This window comes from Papaver somniferum, chromosome 2, assembly GCF_003573695.1.
Source record: "Papaver somniferum cultivar HN1 chromosome 2, ASM357369v1, whole genome shotgun sequence".
NCBI lineage: Eukaryota > Viridiplantae > Streptophyta > Magnoliopsida > Ranunculales > Papaveraceae > Papaver > Papaver somniferum.
Window position 1 is genome coordinate 53314471 of NC_039359.1, and position 24320 is coordinate 53338790.

The window sequence follows — 24320 nt, forward strand, 5'->3', positions numbered from 1 at the left end:
CAATGAATTTGATGAATATAAAACTGATCTGAAATTAAGAAAATCAAAAACTGAAAAGGTTTAGAAGCATAGATGTTTAATCGATGAAAACAATAAGAAAATATTGAATTGATGAAGATGTTTAATAAATTTGTTGATGTTTAATTGAATGTTGAATCAAAAAATGAAGTATTAATATAACATACTAAGACAGTATTAATATGAGAGAGAGATAACTGTAACACTGGTATTGGTGAGACTTGGCCAATCAAGTATTAATATAACATACTAAGACAGTATTAATATGACCAATCAAGTCAAATCAACAACAAACTTGACTTGACACATTATTTCTAAAAGATATCAAGTCGGCCTTTCATGGTTGTTAGATGTAAAGGGTTTCTTCCTTCTTGATCAGAAGCCATACAAATATCAGTATATGACAATACTTCTACCATCTCGACATTCTTATTCGCTGAAACATAGTGAACTAGATAAAAACCATGCGTATACTATCCATCCCATATGACAATACTTGTACCGACTTGTTCCGGTTTACAACTTAAAATCAGTTTTGCGAAATCGACATGTCCTCGCATGGCTTCTACGTGTAACGGTGTTTCATAGAAACTGGTAAGGACTAACGATCTATCAAGAATCAAAAGATCTTTCTCAAGCAACTGTTTTAAGTAAGGAGTTAACAGAAACTGGTAAGGACTAACGATCTATCAAGAATCAAAAGATCTTTCTCAAGCAACTCTTTTAAGTAAGGAGTTAACGTCACCCGTAAGTGATGCTTCATACAACATTCTCTATTTCCGCTAAGTTCTTTCTAATATATTTCCAAACCCGAATCGTTTTGTATATGCTATGTACATCGAAAATGGTATATGACCAGCTTGTTGACAGCTGAATGATAGCTGATCTTACGTGGGATGTACAATGGCGGAAAGATGTGGAATTTGCCAATATCCACGTCACGAAGAAAAAAAATGGAACTGCTGGATTCTGAAAAACCTCGTTTATATTTTTCAATATAGTTTACGAACTCGTAAACTCCATCATCCCTAACAATTTCACTCATCTATCGATGTCCAAATTTGCAGTTTCACTTTCTTCAAATCATCTATCGAAATCATGTACTCTGTGTTGACAAACTTATCGTCACAATGCAGGCGTGATTGCTTCACTGTAATGCAGATTAAGATCTAGATTAATCAAGTGTATCTTTAACAATAATAATCCTTTTAACCTAAAAATGATTAATGTTTTGGTTGGTGCTGGTATTGATGAGGTTATCAAGTTTGGTGCAAATTATTTAAAAACATAAAACAAAAAACAAAACATAAAAAAACATTGGATGGGCGGAGGATAATCTTGAATCTCATCACACAGATCTCAAGGACCACTCCTTGGCATCCTAGAACTAGACATTTTGGAGTGAACCAAAAAAGTCCAGAAATCAAAATTTAAAACCTTTTCCCTCCTCTTCTACCCATTTGAATGGATACCACCACCACCAGCTGAGAAGGCAGCGAAAGGCGGTTCAATGCAGTGTTTTAAAAACCAGACCAGACCGGCCGGTTGGACCAGGTAAACCAGTAAGGAAAGCGATCCGATTTTAACCCACCAACATGTTAAAAAATTATCGAACCGGTAAACCCGATGGTCCAACCTCCAACCCACTGACCCGGCTGGGTTTTTGCAAGTTCATTTGGTCGTTTATTCATCACAAATTTTACTCAATACCATGTACAAATCTTTATCCAGTTTCATGATTTTCTTAGATTGTTGTTGTGTTTATTTTTCTCTTTATATGTTTCATTGTAATTGAAAGAAAGACTGTGCTTATAAAGATCAAAATCCATAATGAAATTAGATATATTCAAATCTTCATCAAGAAAATAAAAGACCAAAGACACTGGTAGTTTCAAGGTCAATAAAATAGATCAAAACACACAAAATCCATAGTGAAAATCTTCCTATAAAACGAATATTTTTTTCGAGGCTATACAAATGTTTGATTGATCTACAATTTCTTTTACAAGCAATCTTCATTTTTTCTTAAAGCTATGTTGTTATTGGGCAGAGGTACAGAGAGTTATGGACACAAGGAGGTGGCGTGGATATGATGTGATATTGTGACGGAGGAAGAAAGAAACACGATTTATAAAGGGGGATACCAGTCCTACTAAGTGCTGATACCATTTCATCGATCCAACGGTCAGGATCGGTGGGATCTTTTTGTTTTATATGAGACGGTAGTAGCACTTACTAGAACTGGTATCCCCTTTATAAATCATGGAAAGAAAGAACCCATTATGATTAGATAAGTTAAAACTTTGGATAATTAAGTATCATACGTCACACCATACATGCACGTCCCAGAACTCCCTACGCAATCCCTTGGAATCCTGTGTACTTCCTTCTTTTATGCATTTTACATTATTACGAAACTAGTGACCAAAAACCAAGGTGACCAAACTTGTGATACAAAAATCCCACTCAAATATTGGGAACCATTAAAACACCGTCTTAAACAAAATCGATACAAAACCCTCAAATTTTTAAAAATTGATACAAAAACCCCAATTTTCAAAATTGGTTTCATCAAATTTTATGTTGGTTTCATCAAATTCTTTGGGATTTTTGTGTTAATTTTGTTTTGATGGGGTTTTTGTGTTACTTTTGTTTTGATGGATTTTTCGTGAATGGATAGTGACACCTTTGGGGTTATAACTCGCGGACCTTTCACATTACAAAACTAAATATTAATATTATTAATAACTAAATACTAATATTATTATTTGTATGACCTAGTGAACCACTGGTTGAACCACCGGTTAACCCAATTAACCCTGATCCAGTGGCTTTATTGGGTCACTGACAGGTCTGGGTTTCAAACATTGGTTCAATGAGACAGACCAATTTATTGATTTTAAGCATGGGCAGTGAGAATTATCTCATTTTTTAACTTTGTGTGAGAACTCTTGAATTTTGATAACTTTTTAGATTCTAGCTTTTTCAATTTTCATTTCTCTTGTTTTTGGTGTATTTCCTTTGAGAAATAGAAAACCCAAATAGTTGTGAACCCAATTCAATGCAAAACAAAACAAACCAAAACAAAGTTTTACGTAGGAAACAAAAATGCTACATAAAATTAGTTATATTAACACCAATGAAAAACCCCTAATGTGGGGGGATTACAATAGAATATACCTACAGCTCAATCAGGATATTTTACTAACACAAGACATGGATAATTACGCTCGATTTGTGTAACCATATAGAAAAGGAAGAGATAAAGTGGCGAGAAGTATCAAATAAAAAACCGGCAAAAACTTTAGGATTACCGATCTTGTCATCAGGTTCATGAGATCACTAAGTAATGCACTGTCCTCTTTCTGGAACTGGTCGATTAATCTATCTTTATGCATGATCTTCCACCATAGAATTGTAATCCAATGTATGGTTTTCATCAAGATACTGTATCCGTACGTACAAACCACCAGGGTCACGATGCTTATAATGAATGCTTGATTCAGCAGAGGATGGTTAATGTAAAAAGGGGGTGACATACTTATGAAAACAGAAATGAAACTTAAGAGCCAAGCAGTGATTGAAACAATCATCATCCCTATAAGAACTCTAACCTGGTGATTAGTAGTTTTCTTGGTGTCAATAAACCCACTTATAACTAACACTATTATGCTCAGGGAGACTAGGAATGCAATCGCATTGTAAGTCATGTAGAGATTGTATATTCTGGGATTTCTGTAAGCCAATACTGGTGTCCCAGCGTAGCGTATTAAATAAGGAGAAAACCTAAGCTTATACTTGGAAATGATTTTGTTCCACTTCTCATGTCCCAGAACAATACCGGGTGATTTTCCCATCACATAAGGTGAATAAGCACTATAAGTATCATTATCTAGTGTGTTTAACAGTTCCTGAAGAAAATCGGTGCTATTCATCGTATTCTGTTTCTGGGTTAGTTCTTGTTGATCTAGATATCTGCCAAAGCGACTAGATTTGGTGGACTAGCCACGGACCTTAGATAATAAGTAAAAATAACAGGATTTTCACTAGCCTTGATTTTGGAGTCTTCTTGAAAAACACCACCAGGTGGATTCATAGCGGCAGTGAAGGCGATTCCTGCTACCAATGTTGCAACCACCATTAACGCATTCACTTTCTCTAGCATCCACTTCTGATCAGAATCAGATGGATTTGTTTTCTTCTTCTTGTTATAGCAACCAATTTCAAGATCATCTCTTTCTGCCTTTGAAAACATATGTAGTGCTTTGACGCCCTTATTGTTTCGAATATCCGTTTTGATATCGATGTTCTTACTCTCCAGTAAATACTTACAAACTGCAAATTAAGCAGTTTGACCAGGTGACTTCGCTGACTAACGGGGTCAACCACCCAAACTCTAAAACGGACAAACTTACGACCCAAACTCAAAGACATACCAAAACTTACGACCCAAACACTAATTAACTCTAAAATTTATGGTAAAAACATTGGACTTCGACAGTATTATCCTCACCATGAACCATAAATCTCAAATTATATTATATATAGTTATAAATTTATAATACCACAACATATTTACCTTCATTTGCTTCATTTTAGCAGCAAGGTGCAAAATTGTGTTGCCATCAGAGTTTTTGGAGTTGATAGATAGAGCAATCATGTCCGTATCAGTTGGTTCATCAATTGATGGCATTTCCTCTACCAACAATTTTAAGGCGTTTAAACTGTCATGTTTGACGCAAAAGTGAAATATGGTCTCTTCTTTATGATTTCGGATGTGGATTGCTTCAGGTTTCTGCTTAATCAACTCCTTTATAATTTTGACCCTGTCTTTCATTGCTGCGAAATGTAGAGGTGTTCGCCCTTCATTATCTCGTTCCAAACAAGCGTCTTGGTTGGACCCTAACAACTTCTTCACCATAGACGGGCATTGCCTCGCAGAAGCCAGGTGAAGAGGAGTAAACCCATACGAGTCTTTCTCCATTGCGAGTTCTATGTTTTTACTCAAAAGTTCTCCTGCAAACTTGACATGGCCACACATAGTTGCTATGTGTAAAGCAGTTCTCTTGTGAGCTGTGAATGTTTTGTTAGAAAAAACGCTTTAAAATTACCAATTTTTCCATGGACTATGTTTTGATCCCTAAACCTATTGCCCATTAATTGTTTTTTCTTTTGAATAGATAAAACAATAGTCCCACATTGACTAAAATCTAAAGAGTTTTAGACATAAATACCATAGAATTGGCTATAAGGGCATGGACCTTGGGTCATTAGACTTTTGTGCTTGGAGGGAAGGCTTAGACTAGGGCAAGGTTGCCTTTCCCGTACGCGCGGTGCTTCGCATAGAAGCACGCACGCCGCCGTCCGTCGGGTTCGGGTTCACATGTTTGTCCTGGCTTTCTTGTCCGTACATGCTTGGCTGCTCTAAGCCTGACAAAAGCAACATTGTTTTTAACCCAACATTACCAGTATTTCTGTCATACGCATGGTTTGGTTGCATGCATTTTTTCTCTCGTTTGTAACGTCTTAAACACTATATAAGGGAGGAGTCTTGAGCTCATTTGACACACCACAGAGAAACATCTCTTCTACTCTCCCTCTGTTTTTCTGTAAACATTTCTTCTACTGTTTTAAGTTCTGCCAAGCTCTAAGGGTACCCTCATTGTATGCTACATTGAGAGGTACTAACTGTAGTTGTATCCTGGAGGTGACTCGCCAACTGCTGTAGCATCTCAGAGGAGTGGCAGGCGATATTGCCTTTAGGACAGCGTAGTTTACGTGCCTCTACATTTTCTGTGCAACAACATCAGCAACATTATTTTGAGCTAAGTATCTTCTTCTCAGTTACATTATTAGTATTTTCTCCAACAATCTAAAGGCAATATCCTCTTTACTATATTTTGTAACAACATGGGAAAGAGTACTGTAGACAAACCCCCAAAGTTTAGTGGCAAAGACTTTAAACGATGGCAGTCCAAAATGTTATTCTTCTTAAAAGACCAAAGGCTAGATGAAGTTGCCTTAGAAAGACCCTCAAGAAGGCTTCATGACCGTGGTTATGAAGATAGACTGGATAGGTGGACTATGAAAAATTACATGTGCAAAAACCATATTCTTAACTGTCTGGATGACTCCTTGTACGACTTTTATAATGCAAAAGAGAATTTTACTGCTTTTGATTTATGGGAAGCCCTAGAAGAAAAATATCTTGCTGAAGCTGCTGGAAGCAAGAAGTTCTTGGTGGCTAGGTTCCTGGAATATAAGATGACTGATGAAAAGCCTGTTGTAGAACAATTAGTCGAACTCCAGCTACTCATCAACGAAATTCTTGCTGAAGGCATGCATATTGATGAATCTCTACAAGTATCTGCAGTGATTGAAAAGCTACCACCCTCATGGAACGAGTACAAGAGGAGGCTGCGACACAAGAATCGTGAAATCACCATGGTGGAGCTGGGGAAAAAGATCCAGGTGGAAGAACTTCTGTGCTGCAAGGACAAGAGCCTGATGCTGAGCAAAGACATGTCAAACAAAGCTCATGTCCTGGACGATAATGTTGCGTCAAAGAAAAGGCACGGAGAATCCAGCAAAAATGGTAAACGTAACAAACAACGTAACTCCAAAGGTAACCATCTTAAGCCAAAGGGTGGTGTCTCCAAAAACACCATCAAAGGCGACTGCTATAACTGTGGGAAAACTGGTCATATGGCCAAAGATTGCAGGGCACCTAAAAAGACCAAAAATGATCCTAAACAGAAAAATAAGGCAAACGTAGTAGATGATTCTGGATATTTTACTGGCATGGTGTCTAAAGTCAACCTTGTCTCTAATGTGACCAATGTGAGAGACTGGTGGCTTGATTCTGGAGCCACTAGGCATGTCTGTAAGTTCAGAAATGCTTTCTCCTCCTATAACAAAGTAGGAGACGATGAGAAATTGTTTATGGGAAACTCTTCTACCTCTAAAGTGGTGGGAAAAGGCAAGGTTGAATTAAAAATCACTTCAGGAAAAACTCTCGCATTGAATGACGTGTAATCTCTAAAGGTGGTGATTTCGTAGGAAAAGGATATGTCACTGATAACATGATTAAGCTTAGTGTACTTTCTTTGAACTTGAATGATAATGCATCTTCTTCTGCTTATGTTTGTGACTCCTCACATGTTTGGCATGATAGACTAGGACATGTTAATTTCAAATCTATTGAAAGACTTGCTAAATTAGGCTGCATTCCTAAAATAAACTTTGACAGAGGTCATAAATGTGAAATTTGTATTGAATCTAAATATGCTAGAAAACCCTTTAACAAAAAGGTTGAACGTAGTACAACTCCCCCAGAACTAATCCACTCCGATTTGGAAGATTTGAAATCAACACCAACTAGAGGTGGGAAAAAATGGTACATCACTTTTATAGATGATCACTCAAGATACTGTCAGGTTTATCTTCTTAGAAGTAAAGATGAAGCCTTAGACGCTTTCAAATTATATAAACTTGAAGTAGAAAACCAAAGAGGTGTTACTATTAAAACTCTTAGGTCGGACCGAGGCGGTGAGTATGTGATACCTATAGGAGAATTCTGCAAACTTAATGGCATCATTCATGAAACTACTGCACCTTCTTCACCTGAGTCGAATGGAGTAGCTGAAAGGAAAAACCGAACACTCATAGATATGGTGAACGCTATGTTAGCTAGTTCAGGGCTACCTTCGAACCTGTGGGGGGAAGCAATTCTCTCTGCTTGCTATATCTTGAACCGAGTTCCATTTAAGAAATCCGACAAAACTCCATATGAGTTATGGAAAGGAAGACAACCGTCCTATGCATACTTTAAAGTGTGGGGGTGTTTGGCCAAGGTGGCCACTCCTCGTTCCAAGAAAACCAAAATAGGACCTAAAACTGTAGATTGTGTTTTCCTAGGATATCCTGAGCACACTAGTGCTTATAGGTTCATGGTAATTGGTGAGAACACCATAATGGAATCCAGAGATGTAGTGTTTTTCGAACACATTTTCCCTTTAGGGTCTGGACCTCATAAAAGGGTCCGCGATGATCTCTCAGATGTTCCTTCGACTAGTCAACCCCCGTCTCTAGATGCTGAAATCGAACCTAGAAGAAGTAAGAGGGTCAGAACCGAGAAAGGTTTCGGTCCAGATTTTGTGACTCCTACGGTAGAGTCTGAACCCCAAACCTATAAGGAAGCTATGACTTCTCCGGAAGCTCCCTTCTGGGAAGAAGCTTCAAATAATGAGTGGGATTCCATTCAACAAAATGAAACTTGGGAGCTTGTAGACTTACCTCCTGGTAGTAAAACCATAGGTTGCAAGTGGGTCTTCAAAAGGAAACTTAGAACAGATGGAACTATAGAAAAACACAAAGCTAGGTTGGTAGCTAAGGGGTACAGACAACAGGAAGGATTAGATTTCTTTGATACCTATTCACCGGTCACTAGAATCACTTCTATCCGGATGCTGATTGCTATTGCTTATATTTATGATTTGCATATACATCAGATGGATGTTAAAACTGCTTTTTTATATGGTGAATTGAATGAAGAAATTTATATGGACCAACCTGAAGGTTTTGTTGTGAAAGGTTTTGAAGATAAAGTATGCAAACTGAAAAAATCTTTGTATGGTTTAAAACAAGCACCTAAACAGTGGCATGAAAAATTTAATCATGTAATGATATCTAATGGCTTCAAGGTTAATGTATCTGATAAATGTGTTTACATTAAATCTGTGGATGATTCTCATGTTATTGTGTGCCTATATGTTGATGATATGCTCATATTAGGTAGTAACCTTGAAAGTATCAATACCACTAAAAGCATGCTTAACGAAAACTTTGACATGAAAGACTTAGGCCCTGCTGATGTAATCTTAGGGATGAAAATCAGAAAGATGTCTGATGGATATAGTCTTAGTCAATCTCATTATGTTGAAACTGTGCTTAAGAGATTTAATCATGAAAATGCTAAACCTGCAACTACTCCTTATGATCCCAATTGCAAATTGAAAAAGAACAAGGGTGAGGGTATTTATCAACTTGAGTATTCTCGTGTTATTGGCAGTCTTATGTATTTAATGAACTGTACAAGACCTGATATTGCCTATACTGTGAGTAGATTAAGCAGGTACACTTGCAACCCTGGGCAGGATCACTGGAATGCTCTCTACAGAGTTCTACGGTACCTGAGAGGAACTTCAAACTATTGCCTAAGTTTTGGGAAGTATCGTGCTGTGCTAGAAGGGTATTGTGATGCTAACTGGATATCAGACTCAGATGAGTGCAAATCCACTAGCGGGTACATCTTCACACTTGGTGGTGCGTCTGTGTCATGGAAGTCTACCAAACAGACATGTATAGCCCGATCCACCATGGAGTCTGAGTTTATAGCCTTGGAGAAAGCTGGAGAGGAAGCTGAATGGATACGAGGTTTCCTGGGTGGAATTCCACTCTGGCCCAAGCCTGTGTCTTCGATCGCAATCCACTGTGACAGTCAAGCTGCTATTGGATGCGCAAAGAATAGTGTATACAACGGAAAGTCTATACATCTTCGAAGAAGACACAAGACAGTGAAACAACTACTCTCTACTGGCATCATCTCTATAGACTTTGTAAGGTCTAAAGAGAATATTGCAGATCCTTTGACGAAAGGGTTATCTAGAGAGGTAGTTAGATCCACATCGAAGGGGATGGGACTCAAGCTCATAGAATAAATCGCCATGAAGGACACTCAACCTTGTGAATGGAGTTCCAAGATCAAGGTTCAATGAGATAACTAATTTTTGGTGATGTCGAGAGAAAGCACTATCTTTGTCCCTCCCTATGGTGTAACCGTATGATAGTGCTGCCTGCATGTTTTAGGATGATCTGTCAGGATCTTAATGAGTTCCATGGCTTTGCTTACAGCGGAGTGTGGCAGGACACTCTTAATGGACTCACCTATGTGGATGTTGGAAGTGGGGCCGCTTCCTATGAGAATTTGAGCTTTTTCTCTAGAGACATTCATTAAGTCCGAGATTTAGCCCACGGCCAAAACGGGCACAACGGCAAGAGCTTGGCAGCTTTCTTTTTCTTTGAGACATCAAAGTGTGGTTGTTATTTCTGAATTGCACTCACTGTTGACGGTTCAAGACATTGTGTTCACCGAAACAACAAGCAGTTCCGGTAACCTCTCACTATGTTAAGGTTCAATCTCTGGGACACCTTAGCCTAATATTGATGTATTATGTTTTCTCGTATTTCGTCGATATGTTTTATCATTCATGTGGGGGATTGTTAGAAAAAACGCTTTAAAATTACCAATTTTTCCATGGACTATGTTTTGATCCCTAGACCTATTACCCATTAATTGTTTTTTCTTTTGAATAGATAAAACAATAGTCCCACATTGACTAAAATCTAAAGAGTTTTAGACATAAATACCATAGAGTTGGCTATAAGGGCATGGCCCTTGGGTCATTAGACTTTTGTGCTTGGGGGGGAGGCTTAGACTAGGGCAAGGTTGCCTTTCCCGTACGCGCGGTGCTTCGCACAGAAGCACGCACGCCGCCGCCACCGTCCGTCCGGTCGGTCGGTCGGGTCGGGTCGGGTCGGGCTCGGGTTCGGGTGTGGGTGTGGGTGTGGGTGTGTATCACGTCCCGGACATATGCAAGAATCTTATCTCAGAAACCATCTTACTTGGAAAAGGTTTTAAATTTGTAGCTGAGTCTAACAAAGTTGTAATCTCTAAAGGTGGTGACTTCGTAGGAAAAGGATATGTCACTGATAACATGATTAAGCTTAGTGTACTTTCTTTGAACTTGAATGATAATGCATCTTCTTCTGCTTATGTTTGTGACTCCTCACATGTTTGGCATGATAGACTAGGACATGTTAATTTCAAATCTATTGAAAGACTTGCTAAATTAGGCTGCATTCCTAAAATAAACTTTGACAGAGGTCATAAATGTGAAATTTGTGTTGAATCTAAATATGCTAGAAAACCCTTTAACAAAAAGGTTGAACGTAGTACAACTCCCCTAGAACTAATCCACTCCGATTTGGGAGATTTGAAATCAACACCAACTAGAGGTGGGGAAAAATGGTACATCACTTTTATAGATGATCACTCAAGATACTGTCAGGTTTATCTTCTTAGAAGTAAAGATGAAGCCCTAGACGCTTTCAAATTATATAAACTTGAAGTAGAAAACCAAAGAGGTGTTACTATTAAAACTCTTAGGTCGGACCGAGGCGGTGAGTATGTGATACCTATAGGAGAATTCTGCAAACTTAATGGCATCATTCATGAAACTACTGCACCTTATTCACCTGAGTCGAATGGAGTAGCTGAAAGGAAAAACCGAACACTCATAGATATGGTGAACGCTATGTTAGCTAGTTCAGGGCTACCTTCGAACCTGTGGGGGGGAAGCAATTCTCTCTGCTTGCTATATCTTGAACCGAGTTCCATTTAAGAAATCCAACAAAACTCCATATGAGTTATGGAAAGGAAGACAACCGTCCTATGCATACTTTAAAGTGTGGGGGTGTTTGGCCAAGGTGGCCACTCCTCGTTCCAAGAAAACCAAAATAGGACCTAAAACTGTAGATTGTGTTTTCCTAGGATATCCTGAGCACACTAGTGCTTATAGGTTCATGGTAATTGGTGAGAACACCATAATGGAATCCAGAGATGCAGTGTTTTTCGAACACATTTTCCCTTTAGGGTCTGGACCTCATAAAAGGGTCCGCGATGATCTCTCAGATGTTCCTTCGACTAGTCAACCCCCGTCTCTAGATGCTGAAACCGAACCTAGAAGAAGTAAGAGGGTCAGAACCGAGAAAGGTTTCGGTCCAGATTTTGTGACTCTTACGGTAGAGTCTGAACCCCAAACCTATAAGGAAGCTATGACTTCTCCGGAAGCTCCCTTCTGGGAAGAAGCTTCAAATAATGAGTGGGATTCCATTCAACAAAATGAAACTTGGGAGCTTGTAGACTTACCTCCTGGTAGTAAAACCATAGGTTGCAAGTGGGTCTTCAAAAGGAAACTTAGAACAGATGGAACTATAGAAAAACACAAAGCTAGGTTGGTAGCTAAGGGGTACAAACAACAGGAAGGATTAGATTTCTTTGATACCTATTCACCGGTCACTAGAATCACTTCTATCCGGATGCTGATTGCTATTACTTCTATTTATGATTTGCATATACATCAGATGGATGTTAAAACTGCTTTTTTATATGGTGATTTGAATGAAGAAATTTATATGGACCAACCGGAAGGTTTTGTTGTGAAAGGTTTTGAAGATACAGTATGCAAACTGAAAAAATCTTTGTATGGTTTAAAACAAGCACCTAAACAGTGGCATGAAAAATTTAATCATGTAATGATATCTAATGGCTTCAAGGTTAATGAATCTGATAAATGTGTTTACATTAAATCTGTGGATGATTCTCATGTTATTGTGTGCCTATATGTTGATGATATGCTCATATTAGGTAGTAACCTTGAAAGTATCAATACCACTAAAAGCATGCTTAACGAAAACTTTGACATGAAAGACTTAGGCCCTGATGATGTAATCTTAGGGATGAAAATCAGAAAGATGTCTGATGGATATAGTCTTAGTCAATCTCATTATGTTGAAACTGTGCTTAAGAGATTTAATCATGAAAATGCTAAACCTGCAACTACTCCTTATGATCCCAATTGCAAATTGAAAAAGAACAAGGGTGAGGGTATTTATCAACTTGAGTATTCTCGTGTTATTGGCAGTCTTATGTATTTAATGAACTGTACAAGACCTGATATTGCCTATACTGTGAGTAGATTAAGCAGGTACAATTGCAACCCTGGGCAGGATCACTGGAATGCTCTCCACAGAGTTCTACGGTACCTGAGAGGAACTTCAAACTATTGCCTAAGTTTTGGGAAGTATCCTGCTGTGCTAGAAGGGTATTGTGATGCTAACTGGATATCAGACTCAGATGAGTGCAAATCCACTAGCGGGTACATCTTCACACTTGGTGGTGCGTCTGTGTCATGGAAGTCTACCAAACAGACATGTATAGCCCGATCCACCATGGAGTCTGAGTTTATAGCCTTGGAGAAAGCTGGAGAGGAAGCTGAATGGATACGAGGTTTCCTGGGTGGAATTCCACTCTGGCCCAAGCCTGTGTCTTCGATCGCAATCCACTGTGACAGTCAAGCTGCTATTGGATGCGCAAAGAATAGTGTATACAACGGAAAGTCTATACATCTTCGAAGAAGACACAAGACAGTGAAACAACTACTCTCTACTGGCATCATCTCTATAGACTTTGTAAGGTCTAAAGAGAATATTGCAGATCCTTTGACGAAAGGGTTATCTAGAGAGGTAGTTAGATCCACATCGAAGGGGATGGGACTCAAGCTCATAGAATAAATCGCCATGAAGGACACTCAACCTTGTGAATGGAGTTCCAAGATCAAGGTTCAATGAGATAACTAATTTTTGGTGATGTCGAGAGAAAGCACTATCTTTGTCCCTCCCTATGGTGTAACCGTATGATAGTGCTGCCTGCATGTTTTAGGATGATCTGTCAGGATCTTAATGAGTTCCATGGCTTTGCTTACAGCGGAGTGTGGCAGGACACTCTTAATGGACTCACCTATGTGGATGTTGGAAGTGGGGCCGCTTCCTATGAGAATTTGAGCTTTTTCTCTAGAGACATTCATTAAGTCCGAGATTTAGCCCACGGCCAAAACGGGCACAACGGCAAGAGCTTGGCAGCTTTCTTTTTCTTTGAGACATCAAAGTGTGGTTGTTATTTCTGAATTGCACTCACTGTTGACGGTTCAAGACATTGTGTTCACCGAAACAACAAGCAGTTCCGGTAACCTCTCACTATGTTAAGGTTCAATCTCTGGGACACCTTAGCCTAATATTGATGTATTATGTTTTCTCGTATTTCGTCGATATGTTTTATCATTCATGTGGGGGATTGTTAGAAAAAACGCTTTAAAATTACCAATTTTTCCATGGACTATGTTTTGATCCCTAGACCTATTACCCATTAATTGTTTTTTCTTTTGAATAGATAAAACAATAGTCCCACATTGACTAAAATCTAAAGAGTTTTAGACATAAATACCATAGAGTTGGCTATAAGGGCATGGCCCTTGGGTCATTAGACTTTTGTGCTTGGGGGGGAGGCTTAGACTAGGGCAAGGTTGCCTTTCCCGTACGCGCGGTGCTTCGCACAGAAGCACGCACGCCGCCGCCACCGTCCGTCCGGTCGGTCGGTCGGGTCGGGTCGGGTCGGGCTCGGGTTCGGGTGTGGGTGTGGGTGTGGGTGTGTATCACGTCCCGGACATATGCAAGAATCTTATCTCAGAAACCATCTTACTTGGAAAAGGTTTTAAATTTGTAGCTGAGTCTAACAAAGTTGTAATCTCTAAAGGTGGTGACTTCGTAGGAAAAGGATATGTCACTGATAACATGATTAAGCTTAGTGTACTTTCTTTGAACTTGAATGATAATGCATCTTCTTCTGCTTATGTTTGTGACTCCTCACATGTTTGGCATGATAGACTAGGACATGTTAATTTCAAATCTATTGAAAGACTTGCTAAATTAGGCTGCATTCCTAAAATAAACTTTGACAGAGGTCATAAATGTGAAATTTGTGTTGAATCTAAATATGCTAGAAAACCCTTTAACAAAAAGGTTGAACGTAGTACAACTCCCCTAGAACTAATCCACTCCGATTTGGGAGATTTGAAATCAACACCAACTAGAGGTGGGAAAAAATGGTATATCACTTTTATAGATGATCACTCAAGATACTGTCAGGTTTATCTTCTTAGAAGTAAAGATGAAGCCCTAGACGCTTTCAAATTATATAAACTTGAAGTAGAAAACCAAAGAGGTGTTACTATTAAAACTCTTAGGTCGGACCGAGGCGGTGAGTATGTGATACCTATAGGAGAATTCTGCAAACTTAATGGCATCATTCATAAAACTACTGCACCTTATTCACCTGAGTCGAATGGAGTAGCTGAAAGGAAAAACCGAACACTCATAGATATGGTGAACGCTATGTTAGCTAGTTCAGGGCTACCTTCGAACCTGTGGGGGGAAGCAATTCTCTCTGCTTGCTATATCTTGAACCGAGTTCCATTTAAGAAATCCGACAAAACTCCATATGAGTTATGGAAAGGAAGACAACCGTCCTATGCATACTTTAAAGTGTGGGGGTGTTTGGCCAAGGTGGCCACTCCTCGTTCCAAGAAAACCAAAATAGGACCTAAAACTGTAGATTGTGTTTTCCTAGGATATCCTGAGCACACTAGTGCTTATAGGTTCATGGTAATTGGTGAGAACACCATAATGGAATCCAGAGATGCAGTGTTTTTCGAACACATTTTCCCTTTAGGGTCTGGACCTCATAAAAGGGTCCGCAATGATCTCTCAGATGTTCCTTCGACTAGTCAACCCCCGTCTCTAGATGCTGAAACCGAACCTAGAAGAAGTAAGAGGGTCAGAACCGAGAAAGGTTTCGGTCCAGATTTTGTGACTCTTACGGTAGAGTCTGAACCCCAAACCTATAAGGAAGCTATGACTTATCCGGAAGCTCCCTTCTGGGAAGAAGCTTCAAATAATGAGTGGGATTCCATTCAACAAAATGAAACTTGGGAGCTTGTAGACTTACCTCCTGGTAGTAAAACCATAGGTTGCAAGTGGGTCTTCAAAAGGAAACTTAGAACAGATGGAACTATAGAAAAACACAAAGCTAGGTTGGTAGCTAAGGGGTACAGACAACAGGAAGGATTAGATTTCTTTGATACCTATTCACCGGTCACTAGAATCACTTCTATCCGGATGATGATTGATATTGCTTCTATTTATGATTTGCATATACATCAGATGGATGTTAAAACTGCTTTTTTATATGGTGAATTGAATGAAGAAATTTATATGGACCAACCTGAAGGTTTTGTTGTGAAAGGTTTTGAAGATAAAGTATGCAAACTGAAAAAATCTTTGTATGGTTTAAAACAAGCACCTAAACAGTGGCATGAAAAATTTAATCATGTAATGATATCTAATGGCTTCAAGGTTAATGAATTTGATAAATGTGTTTACATTAAATCTGTGGATGATTCTCATGTTATTGTGTGCCTATATGTTGATGATATGCTCATATTAGGTAGTAACCTTGATAGTATCAATACCACTAAAAGCATGCTTAACGAAAACTTTGACATGAAAGACTTAGGCCCTGCTGATGTAATCTTAGGGATGAAAATCAGAAAGATGTCTGATGGATATAGTCTTAGTCAATCTCATTATGTTGAAACTGTGCTTAAGAGATTTAATCATGAAAATGCTAAACCTGCAACTACTCCTTATGATCCCAATTGCAAATTGAAAAAGAACAAGGGTGAGGGTATTTATCAACTTGAGTATTCTCGTGTTATTGGCAGTCTTATGTATTTAATGAACTGTACAAGACCTGATATTGCCTATACTGTGAGTAGATTAAGCAGTTACACTTGCAACCCTGGGCAGGATCACCGGAATGCTCTCTACAGAGTTCTACGGTACCTGAGAGGAACTTCAAACTATTGCCTAAGTTTTGGGAAGTATCCTGTTGTGCTAGAAGGGTATTGTGATGCTAACTGGATATCAGACTCAGATGAGTGCAAATTCACTAGTGGGTACATCTTCACACTTGGTGGTGCGTCTGTGTCATGGAAGTCTACCAAACAGACATGTATAGCCCGATCCACCATGGAGTCTGAGTTTATAGCCTTGGAGAAAGCTGGAGAGGAAGCTGAATGGATACGAGGTTTCCTGGGTGGAATTCCACTCTGGCCCAAGCCTGTGTCTTCGATCGCAATCCACTGTGACAGTCAAGCTGCTATTGGATGCGCAAAGAATAGTGTATACAACGGAAAGTCTATACATCTTCGAAGAAGACACAAGACAGTGAAACAACTACTCTCTACTGGCATCATCTCTATAGACTTTGTAAGGTCTAAAGAGAATATTGCAGATCCTTTGACGAAAGGGTTATCTAGAGAGGTAGTTAGATCCACATCGAAGGGGATGGGACTCAAGCTCATAGAATAAATCGTCATGAAGGACACTCAACCTTGTGAATGGAGCTCCAAGATCAAGGTTCAATGAGATAACTAATTTTTGGTGATGTCGAGAGAAAGCACTATCTTTGTCCCTCCCTATGGTGTAACCGTATGATAGTGTTGCCTGCATGTTTTAGGATGATCTGTCAAGATCTTAATGAGTTCCATGGCTTTGCTTAAAGCGGAGTGTGGCAGGACACTATTAATGGACTCACCTATGTGGATGTTGGAAGTGGGGCCGCTTCCTATGAGAATTTGAGCTTTTTCTCTAGAGACATTCATTAAGTCCGGGATTTAGCCCACGGCCAAAACGGGCACAACGGCAAGAGCTTGGCAGCTTTCTTTTTCTTTGAGACATCAAAGTGTGGTTGTTATTTCTGAATTGCACTCACTGTTGACGGTTCAAGACATTGTGTTCACCGAAACAACAAGCAGTTCCGGTAACCTCTCACTATGTTAAGGTTCAATCTCTGGGACACCTTAGCCTAATATTGATGTATTATGTTTTCTCGTATTTCGTCGATATGTTTTATCATTCATGTGGGGGATTGTTAGAAAAAACGCTTTAAAATTACCAATTTTTCCATGGACTATGTTTTGATCCCTAGACCTATTGCCCATTAATTGTTTTTTCTTTTGAATAGATAAAACAATAGTCCCACATTGACTAAAATCTAAAGAGTTTTAGACATAAATACCATAGAATTGGCTATAAGGGAATGGCCCTTGGGTCATTAGACTTTTGTGCTTGGAGGGAAGGCTTAGACTAGGGCAAGGTTGCCTTTCCCATACGCGCGGTGCTTCGCACAGAAGCACGCACGCCGCCGCCGTCCGGTCGGTCGGTCGGTGGGTTCGGGTTCGGGTGTGGGTGTGGGTTCATTAGATCCTATCTTTTTGCTGAAACTTTTGGTACGTGTTTTACACACATGTAGAAGAATCTTCTTCTTTGTCTGCACATGTTTGTCTTGGCTTTCTTGTCTGTACGTGTTTGTCTTGCTTTCCATGTCTGCACATGTTTGTCCTGGCTTTCTTGTCTGTACGTATTTGTTTTGGGTTTCTTGTCCGTACATGTTTGGCTTGGCTTCTTGACAACACACTGCTCTAAGCCTGACAAAAGCAACACTGTTTTTAACCCAACATTACCAGTATTTCTGTCATACGCATGGTTTGGTTGCATGCATTTTTCCTCTCGTTTGTAACGTCTTAAACACTATATAAGGGAGGAGTCTTGAGCTCATTTGACACACCACAGAGAAACATCTCTTCTACTCTCCCTCTGTTTTTCTGTAAACATTTCTTCTACTGTTTTAAGTTCTGTCAAGCTCTAAGGGTACCCTCATTGTATGCTACATTGAGGGGTACTAACTGTAGTTGTATCCTGGAGGTGACTCGCCAACTGCTGTAGCATCTCAGAGGAGTGGCAGGCGATATTGCCTTTAGGACAACGTAGTTTACGTGCCTCTACATTTTCTGTGCAACAACATCAGCAACATTATTTTGAGCTAAGTATTTTCTTCTCGGTTACATTATTAGTATTTTCTCCGACATGTTTCATCAAGAAGCTGTGGATTTTGATGAAGCAAATTGTTGAGGAGTTTAACATCTCCTCTCAGTGAAGCTTCATAAAGCCCCGGCGCCATTGATATCTCGCACGCTCCCAAATTACTAGCTTCTACTGATATATGATAAGATGTTTTCAAATAGATTCAAAGAACCTACTAAAACCCCCATTGAAATGAAGTTTTTCGACTTCTCTGTCTCCTCTTTCTCCCCGGTTTCCCTATATCCGCCTTCACACAATTCCAAAATATTTAAAAACGCGTTAGTCCTACCACCGCCAGCAGGCCACCACCAAGAAAGTGCAATAATCGAGTTTAAAACCAAAATAAAAAAACAACCACTTGTCTGTCGCATCTTTGTGAAATATCAACTCTGACTCTACGAGTTTATTGGTAAAGGTGAAATTATTAACATGACAAGTAGACATCAATCGCATTCTTACCGGAAATAAGTAATGTTCATATTTTATTCAAGATCCAGCAAATCAAACTCAGTCAATGGAACGCATTCACTTGTTTTATTTAGAACTGGTCTAATAATAAATAGATCAGATAGAAGAAATGCACATATTATGGATTTTAACTACATGAATGTTTATACTTTTATATTAGGGTGTATGCCACTATTTAGACACCATAACGCACCTGATAGGAAAATTATCTGAAGTTGTAGGTTAAGTAAGAAAATAATTGATCAAAACGCGTTACATCGCAATCAGCGTGAAAATACCAATCAACTGATGATACTTTCTAACATTATCTGAATACTGTCGGCGCTGCCGGATGCGATATATGCTAGTACTATATGTAGCACGACTTGGGGTCAAGCCGCGTTACTAAAAGTCAAACTTTTATAGAATGTTTTTGCCTTTATCTCGTGGATCACGACAAACTTTTTTTTATTCTTTATCGCTTTATCCCAATCAAAACTTGCAAAGACTTTCCGTTGCTATGTGCCCATGTTGACAGTTGACTTGTTTGATTGATAAGAAAAAATCAAAAAAACAAATACGGAGTAAGTTGTTTTTTCTGGTCCTTCTATTTACATTAATGGATGTTAACTAACACAGCTATTAGTTACGGAAGCTGATCGGTAGATGTATTGATCGGAGTTGATTATAGCCAACAATTTCATTCATTTGTCCAACGATCCGCGAGTTATAATCCCAAAGATGTCACTATCCATTCACAAAAAACTCGCCTAAATAAAAGTAACATAAAACCCTTAAAAAACAAAAATAACACAAAACCCCCAAAGTTTTTTTGGTTTCATCATAAAATTTGATGAAACCTCGTAGATTTTGACGAAACCAATTTTTGGTTTCATCATAAAATTTGATGAAACCAATTTTGAAATTTGGGGTTTTTGTATCAATTTAGTTTAAGATGGAGTTTTAATGAATTCCAACATTTGAGTGGGATTTTTATACCATAAATTTGGTCGCCTTGGGTTTTTATGACTAGTCAAACAAAACCAAAAATGGTAAAGATGAGTTAAACCAATGTTACATTACTGAAGGAGAAGTAAATAATACTGCTAACGCAAAATTCAATAAGTGGCCGGTGGTATCCAAAATATTAATATTGGGTGTACCTAATTTGTACCTAGTTTACCAAAAATGGTAAAAATGAGTTGGACCAATTTTACATCACTGGACGAGCGGTAAATAATACTGCTGACGCAAAATTCAATAAGTGGTCGTTGTTGTCCAATACTTTATAAGGTGTTTAGTAGGAATCAAATACTAATTTGTACCTAATTAAAAGAGCGTGGACTATTTTTGCACTAAATTTTTTAGTTTTTCTTTGGATAGCAGAGGAAGAAGAGTTTGTGCTCCTCCAAAGCATAAATCAATCGCATAAGTCAATCGTAAAAGTCATAAGTAAAATTATTTTGTTTTATAAAACTACGGGCTTTTTTGTTTCTAAAAATCATTCCGATATTGTGTTCCTAAACAACTAATTAATTTAGAAAAAATGGATCAATTGCTTAAATATTCTTAAAATATGGTTCAAATGGACAAGTAAACATTAGAGATGGGTGAAAAGGACACCAAAAATCTTAGACAATTATGTCCCTAATCTTTATTGAGGTAGGATCCATGGACACTCTTAGATGGACAAGGTCAGACAAGATTTGCGCTACTTTCTCCGCAAAACCCAAATGACAATGAATTTAAGTTTAATATTTTGATGTTATGTTCCTTTTATAAGACTCTACATTCCTATAAAAAAATGAACGCAATTCGAGATAACAAACCTCACCATCTACCAATCTTAATTTCAACCGTTAAATTTGAACGACTGATATTCAAAGGGGTAGATGGTCGTTTTATACATCTCAAATTGTGTTCATTTTTTGTAGGAATGTAGAGTCTTATAAAAGTAACATATCATCAAAATATTATACTTATTGTTGTTGGAATGTAGAGAAGATAAAAAGGAAGAGAGAAGTTTCTATTGATCTGGGTAAATTGTATTACATAAATATATTCCTTTATACATAAGTAGGAAGCAGACCCCAGACACCATATTGGGCCGCACATCCATAGGCTACAATCCCTACAACACTCCCCCTTGTGCGTTCCAGTAGAACTTCATATGTAGTGCTTCACATATATTGCTTCGAATATAGTTCTTCAAATATCGTCCTCTCCTTGATAACTTGTGCCGAAATCAATTGCCTCATTAAAACTTTGACAAGGAAAAACCCAGTGGGATAAAACCTTGGTACAACTCTTCACATCTTTACATGTAGTTCATCACATGCAATACGATCTTCAAAGATCGATGAGTCTAAGTTAATTGCCTCGTTAAAACTTCGTCAGAAAACCCAAAGGGACAAAACTTGAACTAAAGAAAAAAAGTACAATATTAAGCAAACTTAGAACATAGTTGGACTCGAATATGTTGCTTCATTAAAACCTTCACAAGGAAAACCAAGTGGGATAAAACCTTGACGAAGGGAAAAGAGTAAACGTGACATATGCTAGTAAAGGTGATCTGTTGTAGATGATCACTTTGCTCTGTTGAAGTTGACTAGTTATTTCACAACTCTTAAGGCAGAAAATCCTCGTGGGAAAGACAATAGCCTTTGCTGAGAAATTACATTCCTGGTGTTTGTTGTTGTCTCATTAAAAACCTTGCCGAGTAACAAAACCCTGTGGGAAAAAGAAACCTCGGTGAAGGAAAATAGTTCAACACACCATTAGATGCTCCCCCTGATGTCAGTCAATTTTCATTAGTCTAGTGCAGTCAAAACGAGTTTATCACACTATACTTTGGTGACTTGAATGTTTATATGACCATGTTGTTGATTCTGGAAGTTACGTTGCTTGACAGAATATCGCGTTTCATTTCTTTGATTCAGATATTTTCAGTAATATCAACGCGATCTTTATGTCTCCAACGTTCAACATACTTGATGTTTTTAGTGTTGTCTCGCTAAAAACCTTGTCGAGTAACAAAACCCTTTGGGGAAAACTATTCTCGATCGAAAGGAAAAAGAGTACAACGCAACTTCAATTACGAAGTAACATTTGTCGACATCATGTCCTTGGATCCTCCCCCTGATGTCGGCATCTATCCCTGATTACTTTCAGAGTTGTTCCAAACAGTTCCTTTAGTCATGTACTTTTCGAAACTGAATATCGGTAATGACTTAGAAAATAATCTACCATATCTCCCCCCGATTACTTTCGTTGCAGAAGAGATTATTGTTCTTTCATAATCAACAACTTTTGGGTTGCAGTTCCTTTAGCATTCCCTTTTAATGTATTTGCTGGGATAAAACTGACTCATGTCAATGGCTATTTTTAAGTATATTATTATGTTCATTATATCATTCCAATGACGTTGCGTTGGCGCTGAGCTATATTTAGCTAACAAGTTTCCTGGGGATGTAATTTAATCGAGTACATTATTATACTAAGTACAACAATGCGTTTATTGTACTTAGATATGGGAATTTCATCTCCCAACACGTATTCATCATCTTCCTTTAGACAAAACGGTCATTTACTTACATTTGAACCTTGACTAATCATGAAAATGCTATCAAGATGCATGTCTTTGTTAAATTGCCTGAAAATTTTAGACATATGCAAACTGGTGGAATAATATACCACAAGATCAATATTCGGTCGAGCTTTCCCCAGATTTTTCATCTCAAATTCGAATTTCAAATAGATTTTAAGGTCTCTTATTACATAAATAACTACAATTCCAAATCGAGAACTTTCTTGTGAATACGCAAGGAAAAATAACTTACTTGTATATCCCTCCAAACCAAATAGCCACTTAGACGGGTACACCACATCTGCCTGATTGCTTCAATCTATAAGTGAGCATTCTATCTAACTGTAAACGCACTCCGTCGTTTAGAGTCACTTGATTTGGGAAACAAAAGTCTATCAAGTACTTTTATACATATCTTTTGTCTCTTGATTCTTTCATAGATACGTAAAAACCACATACATATGATGCATTTCAAGTCTTTTTGAAATTACCAAGCTATCTAAGTAGAGGAACACTATAACGTTCATTACAAGAGGACAATTCCAGGGCTTTGTGAGAAACCTCGCGCCACAAGGAGAGTCTTGATACTTTGAGACTTCATTCTTCCCATTGTTCTCTATGACGAACAATCATGTATGTCCCAAAGGCTTTACGCTTGGTTGGTTAGCACTACCACACCAAATACCCGTTATATTTTTCAAAGAACCAAGTTATACCTGGATTGTGTAGGCCAAATATGCTCTTTGTTGACATTAAGCAATAAGAAGCATGGTTCGATATCGTCGTGCTCTATTTTCTTGAGGAACTATACACAAAAATAATCATTAATATGCTCGCACAATCTTTCCATTAACTCGTGTGGTTCTCATAATCCTTTAAGATTTCATTTTTCCGTGGAATCATTAAACTTCGGAGCGTCCTCCGGTATTGATTCATGGACATAGTCAGAGACAAACAAATGAGATGATTTCATTAATGATAAAATTAGGTTGTTCCTTACTCATCTACATCCTTTCTAGGTGAACACTGATCGAACTTGGTGGTCTCTCCATCTTCCTTGGTGGAGACACGGCCTTAACTACATTTCCACCAAGTGTAGTTGCAACACCTTAGTCTACGGTGTACCCCATACTAAAGATTTATAACCATGAAGGAATATTTGTAGCTGGTAAGTGTGATCTTGTCACGTTGGCCATATCAGTGCACTTTCTGAAATCGATTATTCTTTGTCACTTCACATTTACATTTGTGGAGTACAATAATCAATATGAGACATAGTGGGAACACGCCACAACAATTCCTGTCGTTCCCTTATAAAATAATTTTCTTATCTCCCCCTAACAACGGGAAGACTATCTCATTAAAATGACAACCCGCAAATCTAGCGGTAAGAGATCTCCTGCCGAAAGTTTTAAAATGTGGATAATTGTTGGGAGTAAATATCCAACAAAACTACTTTATCGTTTATGACCTATCATAGTACGACGTGGATTCGTAATGGAACATATATAGTGCACCCAAAAATGCGTAAGAAACACGAATGTCAGGCTTATATCCAGTTACCAACTGGTATGCAGAAAAGGTTGACTAATTTTGGGTTCTAAAACTA

The 24320-nt window shown here is 38.3% G+C and overlaps 1 protein-coding gene across 1 annotated transcript; it reads right to left on the reverse strand.

Annotated features, from left to right (window-relative positions):
• Nucleotides 1-3985: 3985 nt before the first annotated feature.
• Nucleotides 3986-5059, reverse strand: LOC113351030 (ankyrin repeat-containing protein BDA1-like). The gene is made up of 2 exons (XM_026595107.1): nt 4598-5059; nt 3986-4333 (listed from the first exon to the last, which is right to left on the reverse strand). Exons 1-2 carry the CDS (start codon nt 5057-5059, stop codon nt 3986-3988), a joined length of 810 nt encoding a protein of 269 aa, XP_026450892.1.
• Nucleotides 5060-24320: the final 19261 nt, after the last annotated feature.